General features: G+C 35.4%; 1 protein-coding gene across 1 annotated transcript; it reads left to right on the forward strand.

Moving 5' to 3' along the window:
• LOC135222031 (histone H1-delta-like) lies at positions 1-874 on the forward strand. Its single transcript, XM_064260155.1, has one exon. It carries the CDS (start codon positions 97-99, stop codon positions 664-666), a length of 570 nt encoding a protein of 189 aa, XP_064116225.1. The 5' UTR covers positions 1-96; the 3' UTR covers positions 667-874.
• Positions 875-16,297: the final 15,423 nt, after the last annotated feature.

Raw genomic sequence — 16,297 nt, forward strand, 5'->3', positions numbered from 1 at the left:
CTGGGCAGGTTTGAAACATCAGTTCTGAGCTCACTCTCGTCCCGTACAGACGTACTTCTCTCGTGTTCTCTCGCTCCATTCACTTACACCGTCACAATGGCTGATGCTGAAGCTGCACCCGCTGCCCCTGCCGCCGCCCCCAAGAAGGCTGCCAAGGCTAAGAAACCCGCTGCCAAGCCCGTGCACCCTACCTATGCCGTGATGATTGCTGCCGCTCTGAAGGCTCTGAAGGACCGCAAAGGATCATCCCGCCAAGCCGTGTTGAAGCACATCCTTGCCAACTACAAGGTAGGAGACGAGAAGAAGGCCGGTGTCCGCCTTAGGTTGGCTCTGAAGAAGGGAGTTGCCTCTGGTGCCTTGAAGCAGGTGAAGGGAGCCGGAGCCTCTGGTTCATTCAAGATCGCTGAGGACGCTAAACCAAAGGTCGCCAAGAAGCCCAAGGCCGCCAAGAAGCCAGCTGCCAAGAAGGCCGCCAAGAAGCCAGCTGCCAAGAAGGCCGCTAAGAAGCCCAAAGCCGCCAAGAAGCCAGCTGCCAAGAAGGCCGCCAAAAAGCCCGCTGCTAAGAAGCCAGCAGCAAAGAAGCCCGCTGCCAAGAAAGCCGCCAAGAAACCAGCAGCAAAGAAGCCTGCAGCTAAGAAGGCCGCCAAGAAGCCCGCAAAGAAGTAAAGATCTTTCATTGTGTCTACTGTTGACGAACTTGCCGAATGGACCACGAGATGAGAAACGAGACTGCTGAGAGAACTTGACGATATCGCCAGTTACCTGAATCCCTTTGCTTCTCAAAGAAGCCCGCTGAAGATATTTTTTTTATTTTGTATCAAGATACTAACGTACAAATTTGTAATATATTATGTAAATATATATCTATTTTATATACCATATTTCCTTTGCCTCATTACTCTCTGTCTTGAAAAATACTAGTTTTCCACTAAAGGTTTAAAAGTAACTGGTTCTAGAAAAATAACACCTAAGGTTTGAAATACCATACACATGAGAATACATAAGATTTAAATTTATGTTTGAAAGTACCAGAAAATCGAAGTATTTAATATTACATATAAAAACTAGCCGTTCCAGAAAATTATATATTTTACAATTTGTGAAGGTTAAAAAATTTAAGTAACAACTACCAGAAACTTAAACTTTAATTCTAGAAAAGTAACACCTAAGGTTTGAAATACCATACACATGAGAATACATAAGATTTAAATGATGTGTGAAAGTACCAGAAAATCGAAGTACTTAATATTACATATATGAAAAGTAGCCGTTCCAGAAAATTGTTTTACAATTTGTGAAGGTTGAAAAATTTAAAAGTAACAACTACCAGAAACTTTAACTTTAATCCTGAAAAGAAAAAGTACTTAAACATTACAAAGGCTGACACTGAAGGTTTGAATTAAGACTTACATGTATGTAAGAAAGTACCAGAAAATCCAAGTATTTATAACATTACATATATGAAAAGTAGCCGTTCCAGAAAATTAAATATTTTACAATTTGTGACAATCTTGAAAAAATTTGAAAGTAAACACCAGAAACTTAAACTTTAATCCTGAAAAGAAAAAGTACTTCAACATTACAAAGGCTGACACCAAAGGTTTGAATTAAGATTTACATGTATGTATGAAAGTACCAGAAAATCCAAGTATTAATATTACATATATGAAAAGTAGCCGTTCTAGAAAATAAAATATTTTACAATTTGTGAAGGTTGAAAAATTTAAAAGTAATCTACCAGAAACTTAAACTAATCCTGAAAAGAAAAAGTACTTCAACATTACAAAGGCTGACACCAAAGTACCAGAAAAAGTATTTAATATTACATATATGAAAAGTAGCCGTTCCAGAAAATGAAATTTTAAAATTTATGAAGGTTGAAAAATAAAAAGTAACAATACCAGAAACTTAAACTTTAGAATCCTGATAATAAAAGTACTTCAACATTTACAAAGGCTGAAAGGAACACGCTTTGCTGAAGATAGGAAAATTTTGGTCATACCATAGGATTCGGTATTCTTTTCCTGAAACCAATAAGATAAAACAAAGGAATTACAACGAGTAAGTAAAAGTGAAAAGAGAAGCATTTAATTCTTTATACCTGTTTTTATTTATTATCGGATTTTGCATCATTAACGCGATTAAGATAAAATAAAAGTTGTGTTTTCATACAACAAATTCACCCTGAATACGCTATTGCTTTTAGATTTTGGATGCGTGTAAAATGTGAGGAGAAAATGAAGAATATGTCTTATTATGTTGCATCAGTAAATGATTCAAGTTTGACGGTATTGCTGAGAGAATGAGATCTGCAAGGCGTCGTCGAAGCCTCAGCGAGAGATTTGAGTTGCCAATTAGCGATATAAAGGTTGCAGTTTCCACAATATTTACCATGTTATATTATCACATTTTCTGAAAATAAATACACAGAATTTCCAATATAACTGTCGAACATTTTAAATCCAATATCATATAGTATGTCTGGGCATATCTGATAAGGAAAAAAATAATAATAATCAGATGGATGCATCTGGTATCGTTAGCTCAGACCCATGCGGGCCGCGGGGAATTCAATCCAGCAAAGAAAGACGACTTCACACTTTAACTCAGCCTAAACTTTAATCAGGTTGTTTCAAGATATTGTTTCTAATTTTATTTTATGAATATATTTTCAAATGAAAGAGACACCAGAGACTTATTTGAGTGATATGAAATAATAATCTCAGTGAAGTAATAAACAACAAATAATTAAGAAAGATTGACCTCCTATTAGGCTGAGTCAAGTACGGCTGCAACATAATAAGACATATTCTTCATTTTCTCTTCACATATTACACGCATCCAAAATCTGAAAGCACCGGCGTATGCAGGGTGATTTTATTGTATGAAAATACAAGTTTTAATTCATCTTGATCGTATGATTTATTAAAAATCAGATGATAAATAAAAACGGGTGTAAAGATTGAAACTTTTTATCTTCACTTTTACTCGTTGTAATTCCTTTGTTTTATCTAATTGTTTCAGGAAAAGATTATTTAGTTGTACAATTAATACCGAATCCTTTGGTATGACCAAAAAAAAAAAAACAGAGTATAGATTTTATTAGTGTAGTTCCCATGCGACGTAAAATTGCTTATTAAGGTAATTTTATCACTCCCCCGCAACAATATATATTACATTTATACAGGGTGCGGCAACATAACTTCCTTTTTCCAAAGGGCAATAAAACAAGATGTATAAATCAGAAGGGTTTTTTAATTTTGTTTCATAACAAAAAAAGCTTTGGAATTATGATTATTACAAATATTACATTTACAAATAAAGCTTTAAATAGCTCGCTTCTCTCTCTACACACGTATATATTATATATATATATAATATATATATATATATATATATATATGTGTGTGTGTATGTGTGTGTGTGTGTGCGCGCACAGGGGTTTGAGAACCGCCCATCTTTGCGTAAATGAATAAAGTCTAATGATTTTTCATGCCAGGAAATATGTAAACTATTTTTTCTTCACATACACACACACATATATAAACATAACCTTAAGCGTAAATTAGATATAAGACTTCACCACAAAGATAATGAAACTGGGTGCAAATCTAGAACCATTTCATCTCTATGTCTAAGTAAGGCATTTTCCATCCTCTGGAAATGTCCGGTCTATGGAGATAACCAGTCTGGATTGTTACTTTTTTCTTTTTCATAGTACTATATGGATCAATATACTAAAATTTACTATGTATGCACATACATTCACATACACCTATGCTCGGTGTTTCATTTTCCTTGTGGTAAAGTATGTGTGCTGATGTTCAAATATTCGAACGCTCTCTCTCTCTCTCTCTCTCTCTCTCTCTCTCTCTCTCTCTCTCTCTCTCTCTATATATATATATATATATATATTATATATATATATATATATATATATATATATATTATATATAAACTGTCTACTATTGAGCTATAATACACACATATTAGACATACATTCACACACATATCTATAGGAACAATGTACCGAAATGACAAATCAAAGTCCCGCCCAAATTGAATTTTAGTCCTACCACTTTCGTCAACCCAAGTATGAAGCAGAGAAGACGAGGAAATGTTCAGTGTTAAGTGAAGGAAGGACTCGATACTCACTATGATTATACGATTATAACCACATTTCAAGAATTTTGCCTGGGCGTCCCTGTTTTCCTACGCACTTAAAATTTGGGTTACAAACCTACGTTTCGGGAGACTGTCGTACTGTTGGCAACACTGTCTTGGTGCTTGTCTTTTTGTTTATTCACGATGTTTACGTTTCTCAATACTGCTGGAAGCTAAATTTTAAATATTTTGTTTCGCATTTCCTCTTCGATATTTATCCTGGTTATTGTGTCGCGCATATAACCGAGGAATTAGATGGAAATGTGAAAAATTCTGTCAATGACGAGAATGTGACGTTTTTAAAATGCAACCCTGGAATGGTAACATTTCAGAATGGTTACATCTAATCTACTTTTGTTCACATCACATGAAAGTCGAATCGCGACTCTTATGAAACGGGTTATCAGGAATACCTTGACTTATGTTGAAAAATATGGTAAACATCATCCGCACGGGCGAACTCACCCGCCGGTTGCCAGCTGTGCGACGTCACCCTATAATATATGCCGTTAGATTCACCTCTCCCACACAATCAACTTTTTGGACGCAATATTTTGCCCGCCATAAATTCGTCACCAACATTTGTATTTTTTTTTTTTTTTTTTTTTTGCGTACAACGTTCAGTCGTCATCCGATGCTGTTCAAGAAAAACTAAAGTATATCGTTTTTAAGGAGACCACCTCCACTTGGGAGGCTTGAAATACGTCAATTTTGAGGTCAGTGGGCGAAATCGAGTTGTAAGGCCCCTACACACAATCAATTTTGTCGTCAATTAATTGATATCAATTTATTGACGTCAATGAAGTGATGGAGAAATTGACCGTGTGTAGGGGACATTGATATCATTCTAATTGAAACAATTTCATTGAATCAATTCATTGAGTGATCAAAGATCCTTTGATATTTATTGATTGGTCTTCAATAAAATTGATCGTGTGTGGGCAAGGCATCAATATATTGATCAATAATTTAGTGTCCAGAGCAAGCACTATTCCTAGAGCCACAGATGCTTTCATCTCGAAGTTATGAATCAAACTGAAAATTGAAGTAAAATCATTGACCGTGTGTAGGCACAGTGATTTGCTCAATTTCATTGTCGTCAATAAATTGATATCAATTGATTGACGAAAACATTGATCGTGTGTAGGGGTACTCATTTCTGGTAACATTGATGTGTGCCACAGTCAGACGTAAAAGATTACCGCTGTAGCTGTAGCTAACCTCTAAATGGGTCAAAAATATTTTTTTGTGTAAGTATCCGCAATGGAAATATCACGAAAAATACGATGTTTTGATATCCTTTCGTTCCGTTGCATTTTACATTAATTTTCCCTAGGTAATTATATTTGTTATACGACATTTTTCCCATTCTGAAGCGGAGAGGCAGGAGCAGCAGCACGTATACCACGTAACCCTCATAATATCTTACACGTGGTAGGATTGTTTACTTCTGAGCTTGGCTAGTTGTTAGATACTCTTTAGCGTATAGTGCTTTTTTTCGTTTATTCATCAAAATGCCAAGGAAGAAGCATTTTTGGCTTCTTTAAAAAATGCTACAGGAGCTAGTGAAGGGTTGAAAGATAGAAAAAAGAAGATAACGAGAAAGAACAGCGAGAGAAAACATTGATAGTGGTGAGCCTGACTGGCGATATGATGATGATTTCAAGCTTTACCTATCAGACGAAGAACCAGAAGAAGAAAGTGAGGAGATGAGTGATATGCAAGAGGTCGTGGATATCCCTAACGATGTGAATGAAGAGTGGGATTCTAAGAAGTCTTCCGTTGAAATGAGAAAGTTTATTGCTTAGCGAGGTAGCAGAGGAGGAGCCGAAAGAAGTTTGTCGGCTAAAAGTGACCGAATAGCAATGATTCGTGAATCTGTTTTGTGTGACACGGTTACTGTTATTGGAAAGTGTAAGGAGAAGTACTGCAAAGGTAAAGGGGAATTAGTTTTGAACAGAAGTCATTTTGATTGTGACATAGAGATAAAATGTGGCAGTTGTGACATTATGTATTAAAAAAAAAGGCTGAATCAGAGAAAATACCTAATTTTCCAAAATCTGTGGGTACAAGAAATAACTCAGCTCTTGTACATAATTCATTGCTTGACTTATATTCAATCATATGGTAAAAGTAAATATCAGAAATTTCAGAAAAAAGTTGTCAAGTGTGTTTTTAATTACTATAAGAAAAAGGAATTTTGCCAGACGAAGATGGTATACTTAATGCAGAAGTAACTTTTGATGGCATTGTTGTTGAAGCCAACACAGGCTTCATTCTTGATGCCGAAATTCTTTCGAAATATATTGCAACTATTGTGACAATGCCCTAATGAGAAAAAATTGCCCCAAGAGGAGTACGATAAAGAAGAACTACAAGCCCACAGAAGAGTGGACAATGTACAAAAACTTTTTTTTTGGGAAACCAGGTCAAGTGGAAACAGAGGCAGCACAAATAATATTATGGGGCCGGTCTCTGGAGAGAAAGATGAGATTTACAGTCTTTGTGGGGGATGGGGGCTCGAGTGCCTACAATTCTGTTATAGAAATGAATGACAAGAATGAACCGTATAATATAACCCAGTTATCAAAAAAGAGTGAATGAACCATTTTTTCAAAAAGACTTGATAAGAGGCTTCGAAATCTTGAGAAAGATCAAGGCCAGTGAGAAAGATATGTTACTAAGTTTAGAACGAAGACTGTGAAACTTAGATTTCATAAGTACTCAGGTGGAAGAGGTAAACTATAAGTGACCCCACAATTCGTCACTTACCACATGAGGGCTGCAATAAGGAGAGCAAACAATGGTAGTTTTCAGTTTAGTTGGCCAGGCCGCGCAACATAATCCCTCCGCCAAGGTAAGTAGTTCTTTGACCCGACCCTGCCCTTCCGTGCCACGAATCCACGATCCCACAGACTAATGAAAGTGAAAATTAATGTACCTGAAGACGTGAAAGGGCACATTTAAAGCTATACACGACAGCCTTACTACAGATCCATTGTTACTCAAATGCATCAAAGGAATGACGCAGAATGTCAACGAATCTTTCAACGCGAAAATGTGGGCAAAATGCCCAACAGTCAAATTTCAGGGGCTAAAAATATGCATCGCAGGCTATGAAGTCGCTGCGATGGAGCATAATTTCGGCTATGAAGAAAGCAGCCTAGTAGAGGATATAATGGGCTAATAATAGTTTACTTATTAAAGAAGAGAAAGTCATCCTGCATCAATTCACTCCACAAGAATGTTGTACCAATTACCTTCTAGTTAAACTTATGCCCTTCACCGGGTATGGGCACTTTAGAAAACAAACGGCGCACTTGCGTAGATAAATGCAGGCACCAAGGAGGACCTACATAAGCGACTAATGCGTACTCAATTCTTGCCTCCATGACATATGGCACGTAGTCTTATAGACTTAGACCGACATTTCCTTCTTCAAGGTCACTAGATGCCCCGTCAGTCGATCTCTTAGACAGATATTATTTTTTTTTTTTCAAAACTTTTACGTTTTCTGTAAAATTAAACTATTCCGGTTTTGTCTGTCCGTCCGACCTCAGATCCTAAAAACGACTGAACCTAGAGGGCTGCAAATCGGTACGTTGATCATCCACCCTCCAATCATCAAACACGCCAAATTGCAGCCCTCTAGCCTCACTAAGTTTGATGTTATCTAAAGTTAAAGTTACTCATAATCGCGCATCTGGCAACGATATAAAGATAGGCCACCACCGGGACGTGGTTAAAGGTTCGCGGGCCGCGGCTCGTACAGCATTAGACCGAGACCACCGAAAGATAGACCTATTCCCGGTGGCATTGATTGCATGCGCTTTAGCAGCTGTACGGAAAACTCGATTGTGCCGAAGAAACTTCGACGTAATTTTGTACTTGTTTTTATTTTATTTAGTATTCTAATTCTTTTTATTTAATTTTATTTTATTTTCTATTTTTTTAAGAGTCTGACAAGAGACGAGTTTCTTCAGCCGGGTCACTCCAAGTCTGTTGCATTGGAGCGCATTAAGTTTTGCCTTTGTTTTGAAGTGTCGACTTGGAAGCCTGTTATCTTTGATAAAAAAAATAGAGAGAGAGAGAGAGAGAGATTACAATATATTCAATCCACTGTAAACACAGTGGTCACAAGAGAGAGAGAGAGAGACCTTACCTTACAGACCTTACATCTTGTTCGGGTTGCCCCAGGTCCCTCAGTGTGAGGCACCTCTAATGTCTACCAGAGAGTTGCTAGTACATCTTCCGGTATATTTTGCATCTTCCAATCTTGGATGGTCTGGGATGCAGTTTAGATATTTGTCGAGCTTATTCTTAAACACATCTACGCTCACTCCTGATATATTCCTCAGATGAGCTGGCAACGCATTGAATAGACGCTGCATTATCGATGCTGGTGCGTAGTGGATTAATGTCCTGTGTGCTTTCCTTATTTTTCCTGGTATAGTTTTGGGCACTATTAATCTACCTCTGCTTGCTCTTTCTGATATTTTTAGTTCCATGATGTTTTCTGCTATTCCTTCTATCTGTTTCCATGCCTGAATTATCAGTAGGGGGGGCGTTCTCTTCTTTCCTTTCTACTATATAATTTTAAGGATTGTAGTCTTTCCCAGTAGTCAAGGTCCTTAACTTCTTCTATTCTAGCTGTAAAGGACCTTTGTACACTCTCTATTTGTGCAATATCCTATTGATAGTGTGGGTACCGTATCATATTGCAATATTCAAGTGGACTACGAACATATGTTTTATAAAGCATAATCATGTGTTCAGCTTTTCTTGTTTTGAAGTGCCGTAACAACATTCCCATTTTTGCTTTACATTTTGCCAAAAGAATTGCTATTTGATCATTGCATAACATGTTCCTATTCATCATCACACCAAGGTCTTTAACTGCTTCCTTATTTGTGATTGTCTCATTATTAGGTCCCCTATATGAATACAGCTTTCCTTCTCTGTCTCCATAATTTATTGATTCAAATTTATCAGAGTTAAATACCATCCTATTTACCTCTGCCCAATCATATACTTTGTTAAGGTCTCTTTGTAGAGGGTTCCTATCTTCATCACAAGTAATCTCTCTACTTATTCTTGTGTCATCGGCGAAACTACTCACTACCGAATCCTTAACATTACTGTCTATGTCTTCAATCATAATAACAAACAGTATTGCAGCTAACACCGTACCTTGTGGCACACCGGATATTATCTTGGCTTCATCCGATTTCTCATCGTTTGCAATAACTATCTGTTTTCTGTTGTGTAAAAATTCTTTTAACCATCTTCCATACTTTATCCACGATATTGTTGTTTTCTAATTTTCTTCGCTAACTATATTATGGTCTACCTTGTCAAAAGCTTTTGCAATGTCTAGATAAACCGCATCTGTTTCATTTCCGCTTTTCATATTTTTGAATATGTTCTCACGGTGGACTAACAATTGGGTTTGTGTACTTTTTCCGGGTACGAAACCATGTTGTCCTATATTAAATTAACAAATATTTTTTTTTATTAAATGTTTCATAATATTTTTCTTCATTACCCTTTCATACACTTTCATAATATGTGATGTTAGACTCACAGGCCTATAATTACTTGCCTCTAGTCTTGATCAACTTTTGAAAGTAGGGGTAATATATGCTAATTTGTGCTCATCATAAATCTTGCCTGTATCTACACTTTGTCTTAATAATATTGCAAGTGGCTTTGCGATAGAATGAACTACTTTCTTTAACAAAATAGCAGGCACTCCATCGGGCCCTGCAGCGGCTCCATTTTTAATTTCATTAATAGCCTGCACAATATCAGCTTCATTAATATCTATGTCAGCTAAATATTCACTATTTTCGTCCCTTACTTCTATATCATTATCTTCATTATCTATTCTAGGGGTGAATTCTCTCTTATATCGTTCTGCCAATATGTTGCAAATTTCCTTTTTTTCATTCGTTAATCTCCCTTCAATTCTTAGAGGGCCTATTTCTATTCTTCTTTTATTCATCTTTTTCGCGTATGAGTATAATAGTTTGGGGTTTTGCTTGAGAGATTACAATATATTCAATCAACTGTAAATACAGTGGTCACAAGAGAGAGAGAGAGAGATTACAATATATTCAATCCACTGTAAATACAGTGGTCACAAGAGAGAGAGAGACAGAGAGATTACAATATATTCAATCAACTGTAAATACAGTGGTTACAAGAGAGAGAGAGAGAGAGAGAGAGAGAGAGAGAGAGAGAGAGATTACAATATATTCAATCAACTATCAACTGTAAATACAGTGCGCACAAGAAGGTGGAGGAGGAGGAGGAGAGAGAGAGAGAGAGAGAGAGAGAGAGATTACAATATATTCAATCAGCTATCAACTGTAAATACAGTGCGCACAAAAAGGTGGAGGAGAGAGAGAGAGAGAGAGAGAGAGAGATTGCAATATATTCAATCAACTATCAACTGTAAATACAGTGCGCACAAAAAGGTGGAGGAGGGAGAGAGAGAGAGAGAGAGAGAGAGAGAGAATGCAATATATTTAAGCAATAGTAAATACCGAATAATCTTTCACATTTTCTGAATAGGGCAGACTTTCATTCCAATCTTCGGAAATGCAGAAGAGAGAGGAGAGAGAGAGAGAGAGAGAGAGAGAGAGAGAGAGAGAGAGAGAGAGATAGCTTTGGCAATGATGCTTGTTCATTAAGAGATAAAATTGCACATGCAACGCACATTGCATCTTCCTTTGCGTGCCAAGAATTGACGAAGGCATAATTCACCCAAATAAATGTGAAAATTATAAAACCAACTTTTTCTCCAATTAAAGATTTCGGCCACTAATGGATTAGATAAATACTTAAAAATCAACACTAATGGGGATTCTATTATGATTTGTAAAGTAGAGGCATTTCTTGAGGCAGGTGTACTTTGATGTACTACAAGGAAACGAATGAAGATAATTAGGAAATGGTAGGTAATGATGACTTAAGAATGTACAACTAAGATAAAGAAATATTTAAGATTCTATATATATATATATATATATATTATATATATATATATTATATATATATATATATATATATATATATAAAATACCCAATATTCTCATGATTTCAAAGTTTATGCAATGACCAACGTATTCATCGACTGTAAATAGTGCGTTGAAGAGAGAGAGAGAGAGAGAGAGAGAGAGAGCGTACTTTAGATAATGGAGTGTATTTCCTAAGATTTTTTTTTTTTTTTTTTTTTAAGATCCAAACGTACTTACACGCGTACTGTATAGGTTTTCTGTTCAATTTTGAATCAGAATTTAAAGTATCGCAATTTTTAAATTTATTTTTCGAATCAAAACAATAATAAAAAGTTTAATCCTTTAGAAACTTAACTTTCCAAAAACATTTATTGCATTTTAATCATTTATAATTTCATCTATTTATTGAATTTATTAAATTTATTAAGTTATTTTTAAGCTTGAATTTCAAGCCAATCGGTGGACTTTTTCCTAATGGGTGGAGTTCATCTTCTGAATAATAATAATAATAATAATAATAATAATAATAATAATAATAATAATAATAATAATAATAATAACAAACCAATGCACGGACAGTACATGAGACAGACTAAAGAACTAGCCAGCGATGACACATGGCAATGGCTACAGAGGGGAGAGCTCAAGAAGGAAACTGAAGGAATGATAACAGCGGCACAAGATCAGGCCCTAAGAACCAGATATGTTCAAAGAACGATAGATGGAAATAACATCTCTCCCATATGTAGGAAGTGCAATACGAAAAATGAAACCATAAACCACATGGCAAGTGAATGTCCGGCACTTGCACAGAACCAGTACAAAAAGAGGCATGATTCAGTGGCAAAAGCCCTCCACTGGAGCCTGTGCAAGAAACATCAGCTACCTTGCAGTAATAAGTGGTACGAGCACCAACCTGAAGGAGTGATAGAAAACGATCAGGCAAAGATCCTCTGGGACTATGGTATCAGAACAGATAGGGTGATACGTGCAAATAGACCAAACGTGACGTTGATTGACAAAGTCAAGAAGAAAGTATCACTCATTGATGTCGCAATACCATGGGACACCAGAGTTGAAGAGAAAGAGAGGGAAAAAATGGATAAGTATCAAGCAATTAGGAATGTCAGTTATGTAAAGTAAACATGTCTCACTATAATAATAATATAATGATAATAATAGTAAGACTCACTTGAATATTTATGAAGCCCACGATGGTGTAATGTAATTACTTATACTTGATTATATATATATATATATATATATATATATATATATATATATATATTATATATAAATATATATATATACTATATATATCTATATATATTATATATATATATATATATATATATATATATATATATATATATATATATATATATATATATATATATATATATATATATATATTCGTATAGATATATATATATATATATATATATATATATATATATTATATATATATATATATATATATATATATATATATATACAAATTCAATTGTGAATAACTATGTTAATATATATTTCCAATTGTAAATCATATATATGCCTAACTATATTATATATACTTACAAATGTAAATATTTACGATTGTAAATTTAAATTTCGAATACTTATTCACAATTGTAAATGTATATTAAATATAAATTTACAATTATATATATTATTTTGATAATTTATTTACAATTGCAAATATATGTTTTTATGTGTATTTTGAAATTGTTAATTATAGATATATATATATATATTATATATAAATATATTATATATATATATATATATATATATATACAATATATATATATAATAATATTATATATATATATATATAGATATCTATATATATATATATTATATATATAGTATATAAATGATATATATATAGATATAATATATATATTATATATTATATAATAATAATAATAATAATAATAATAATAATAATAATAATAATAATAATAATAATAATAATAATAATAAAAACAACAACGATTCGAATCCTTTTCATAAATGCAAACTTGGTAAAGAAAGATTAATCTTCAACTTAGAAACAAAAAAGATAAATCAGTATTCGAAAAAAAACTGAGAAAGAAATTACAGATAAATTTCCATCGGACAGTATAAATCCAGGAGGCCAGGGAGGGCTGGCAGGACTCCTATATACAGATTCCAAAGAAGAAGCAGACTCTAATCCTTCGAGACAAAACCAGGATGCTAAGAATGGAAGAGATCGCTACCCCTGAAGGAGCGATGAAGGGGCAACTGGTGATTGGAAGCGCCGTTTCTCCCGGCGAAGAAGAAGACCCGAAGGGGAAGAAGAGGGAGAATGGTGCTGTTTACTACCCCAGGCCTTCCATGAGCACCCAGGCGAAGTCTCTCTTCGTCGCCCGCAGCACCCAGTCTCACCTGTGCCCCGGATGCATGAGTCAGCTGCGGAACGAGAAGTGGCACGGGATGTGCACCTGCTCCAGGTACCTGTTCGTCGATCCTCCAGGGGCGGAGCCGAAGACGGCGAAGACGGACTCGGGTTTCCCCTTCTCCAGCTATCAGGTCCTTGATCCCCTGGGAAAGGAAGTTCTTCCTCCAGAACGGAAAGATCTCTGGCTCCAAAAAGCTCCGGCGGACGTCGTCGCGTCCTCGGCGGATTCCGAGGCTCGCAGGAGCCCTTACGCAATTGTCGACGGGCCCCCGGGAGCTCCAGGAATGGGAGGAACGGAAGGGTTTTCGGTCGAGAGTGGAGACGTTGCTTTCCGAACTCCCCCAATGCCAGGTACACCAGCTCTAGCACCACCATCTCCTCCTCCTCCGCCTGTGCTTCCAGGAGGACCTGGACAGGACTCATTCTTCCGGGGGCTATACTTGGTCGTGCTCGCCGCCACGCTGAAGGTCTGGGCACTGGCGATGGCAGTCGTCTGGCCCAAGTTCATGAACGCGGCGTATCTCTGCCTCGCCTACTGGCTGATCCACCGGTTCTTGGTGGCTTTTAGTCTGTACGTCAAGACGCCTGGCGTCACCCTGAATGTGTTCTTCATGACGGCTGCTGGGGAGTTTCGGGAGAGGATAGTCGTGCGGTAGGAGGAATTAAGATGCAGCTTCTCCTCCTGGAAGATAAACAGAAGATATAGGACATGCAGGAAGTCTTACAGAAGGAAGATAGGATATAGGTTTACGATGTGGAGTCTTCACTCGCCCAACGGAACAGATGTTGATTGTATATTTAATTTGTATGGGAAAAAGAGGAAATGAAAAAAATTAATATTTTATGTTCATTAAAGTTAATAGGAATTTTTATTTTGTAAGTGACAGGTCATAATGAATAAAGTTTTAGTTTTACTGATTGGTTTTTCATTATAGTCCTTTCAAAGTGTACTATATTCTTATGCAGGCTGGATGAAGAGACCGCCCATTTTGTGAATCTTGTATACTATATCTAGTCGAATTTTGCTTTTTATCAAATTAAAACAGGCCTCAAAGAGGGGCTGCGGGGGCGGGGGAGGGGTGTCTCCAAGAAGCCTATTACGTTGTGCACCTCTAGGGACGGTAGCTTTCAACCTGTGGGCCATTGGCATTTCTTTGGGGGTGGGGAGCGCATGCTACGGACACCTTCATAACAGTATTTAAAAAATGAAAAACATAGAAATAATAAAAAGCAAATAATGGTGGAAGTAAACCCTCTTTTAAACATGTTTTATTTAAAATTATTGCTGCATCAGCGATAATTTTTAATAAAAATAATAATAACAACAACAACAATAATACTAATAATAATAATATTTTATTAAAAATAATAGCAGAATTCATAGAATTGATTTTATACAAAATTCTTTCAATTCTCCTAATGATTTGTCTTTCTGGCACGCTGGTATTATAAAGCACTGCCCAATATTCATCGTGCTGTAGGTCGTCAACGGAATTTCGGGCTGGTGTTATCAAAGGCAAACTGGTTATCAGGGACAGGCTGGGGTCGTCAACAGGTATAGAGGTGTATCCCGACCTACGAGATACACCTGTATACCTGTTGACGACCCCACCCTGTCCCTGATAACCAGTTTGCCTTTGATAACACCAGCCCGAAATTCCGTTGACGACCTACAGCACGATGAATATTGGGCAGTTGCTTTATAATACTGCTTTATAATACCAGCGTGCCAGAAAGACAAATCATTAGGAGAATTGAAAGAATTTTGTATAAAATCAATTCTGCGAATTCTGCCATTAATTTTAATAAACATGTTTGAAAGGAGGTCTGTTTCCAGCATACACAAATAATAATAATAATAATAACAATAATAATAATAACAATAATAATAATAATAATAATAATAATAATAATAATAATAATAATAATATGCTGGAAGTAAACCCTCTTAAACATGTTTTATTAGAAATTCTCGCTGCATCAGCAATGATTTTTAATAAAGCAGAAACAAAATAATAATAATAATAATAATAATAATAATATAATCAGTGGCGGACTGGCCAGGTTGCCAGCTTGCCCGATGGCAAGTGGGGCCCTTACACATAGGCCCTTTACACATAAGACCATGGAAAATTTCAATACTGAACAAATTCCTTTCTAAATGTAAGGTTTTATATATATATATATATATATATATATATATATAATATATATATATATATACTGTATATATATATATATATATATACTGTATATATATATGTATATATATATATATATATATATATATATATATATATATATATATATATATATATATATATATATATATATATATCGACTTATGACTAGTTGGGCTCCAAGAGGCCGGCTGGCTTAGAATATTACTGGTTATTGTCCATCCCACACAGCAGATGCGATTTGCATGACAGTGAGGGAAAGTAAAGATTTATTTGTCACTAGTATATGCAGCATTGTAAGTGAAATCATTTTGTGAAATATGTTTCTATATGTCAATAGGAAATATCTTCAAACTCGAATATAAGAAATGAAATGGCTATTTTTAGAAGACAAAACATATATATTAATAGTAATTGTGATTATATATATATATAGATAATATATATATTATTATATATATATATATAATATATATATATATATATATGGATATATGTGTGTGTGT

Source organism: Macrobrachium nipponense, chromosome 3 (genome assembly GCF_015104395.2).
Source record: "Macrobrachium nipponense isolate FS-2020 chromosome 3, ASM1510439v2, whole genome shotgun sequence".
In the NCBI taxonomy this organism is placed as follows: domain Eukaryota; kingdom Metazoa; phylum Arthropoda; class Malacostraca; order Decapoda; family Palaemonidae; genus Macrobrachium; species Macrobrachium nipponense.

Bases quoted from the DNA above. Each gene is read 5' to 3' on its own strand.
- LOC135222031 (XM_064260155.1), top strand. From the start codon at position 97: ATGGCTGATGCTGAAGCTGCACCCGCTGCCCCTGCCGCCGCCCCCAAG.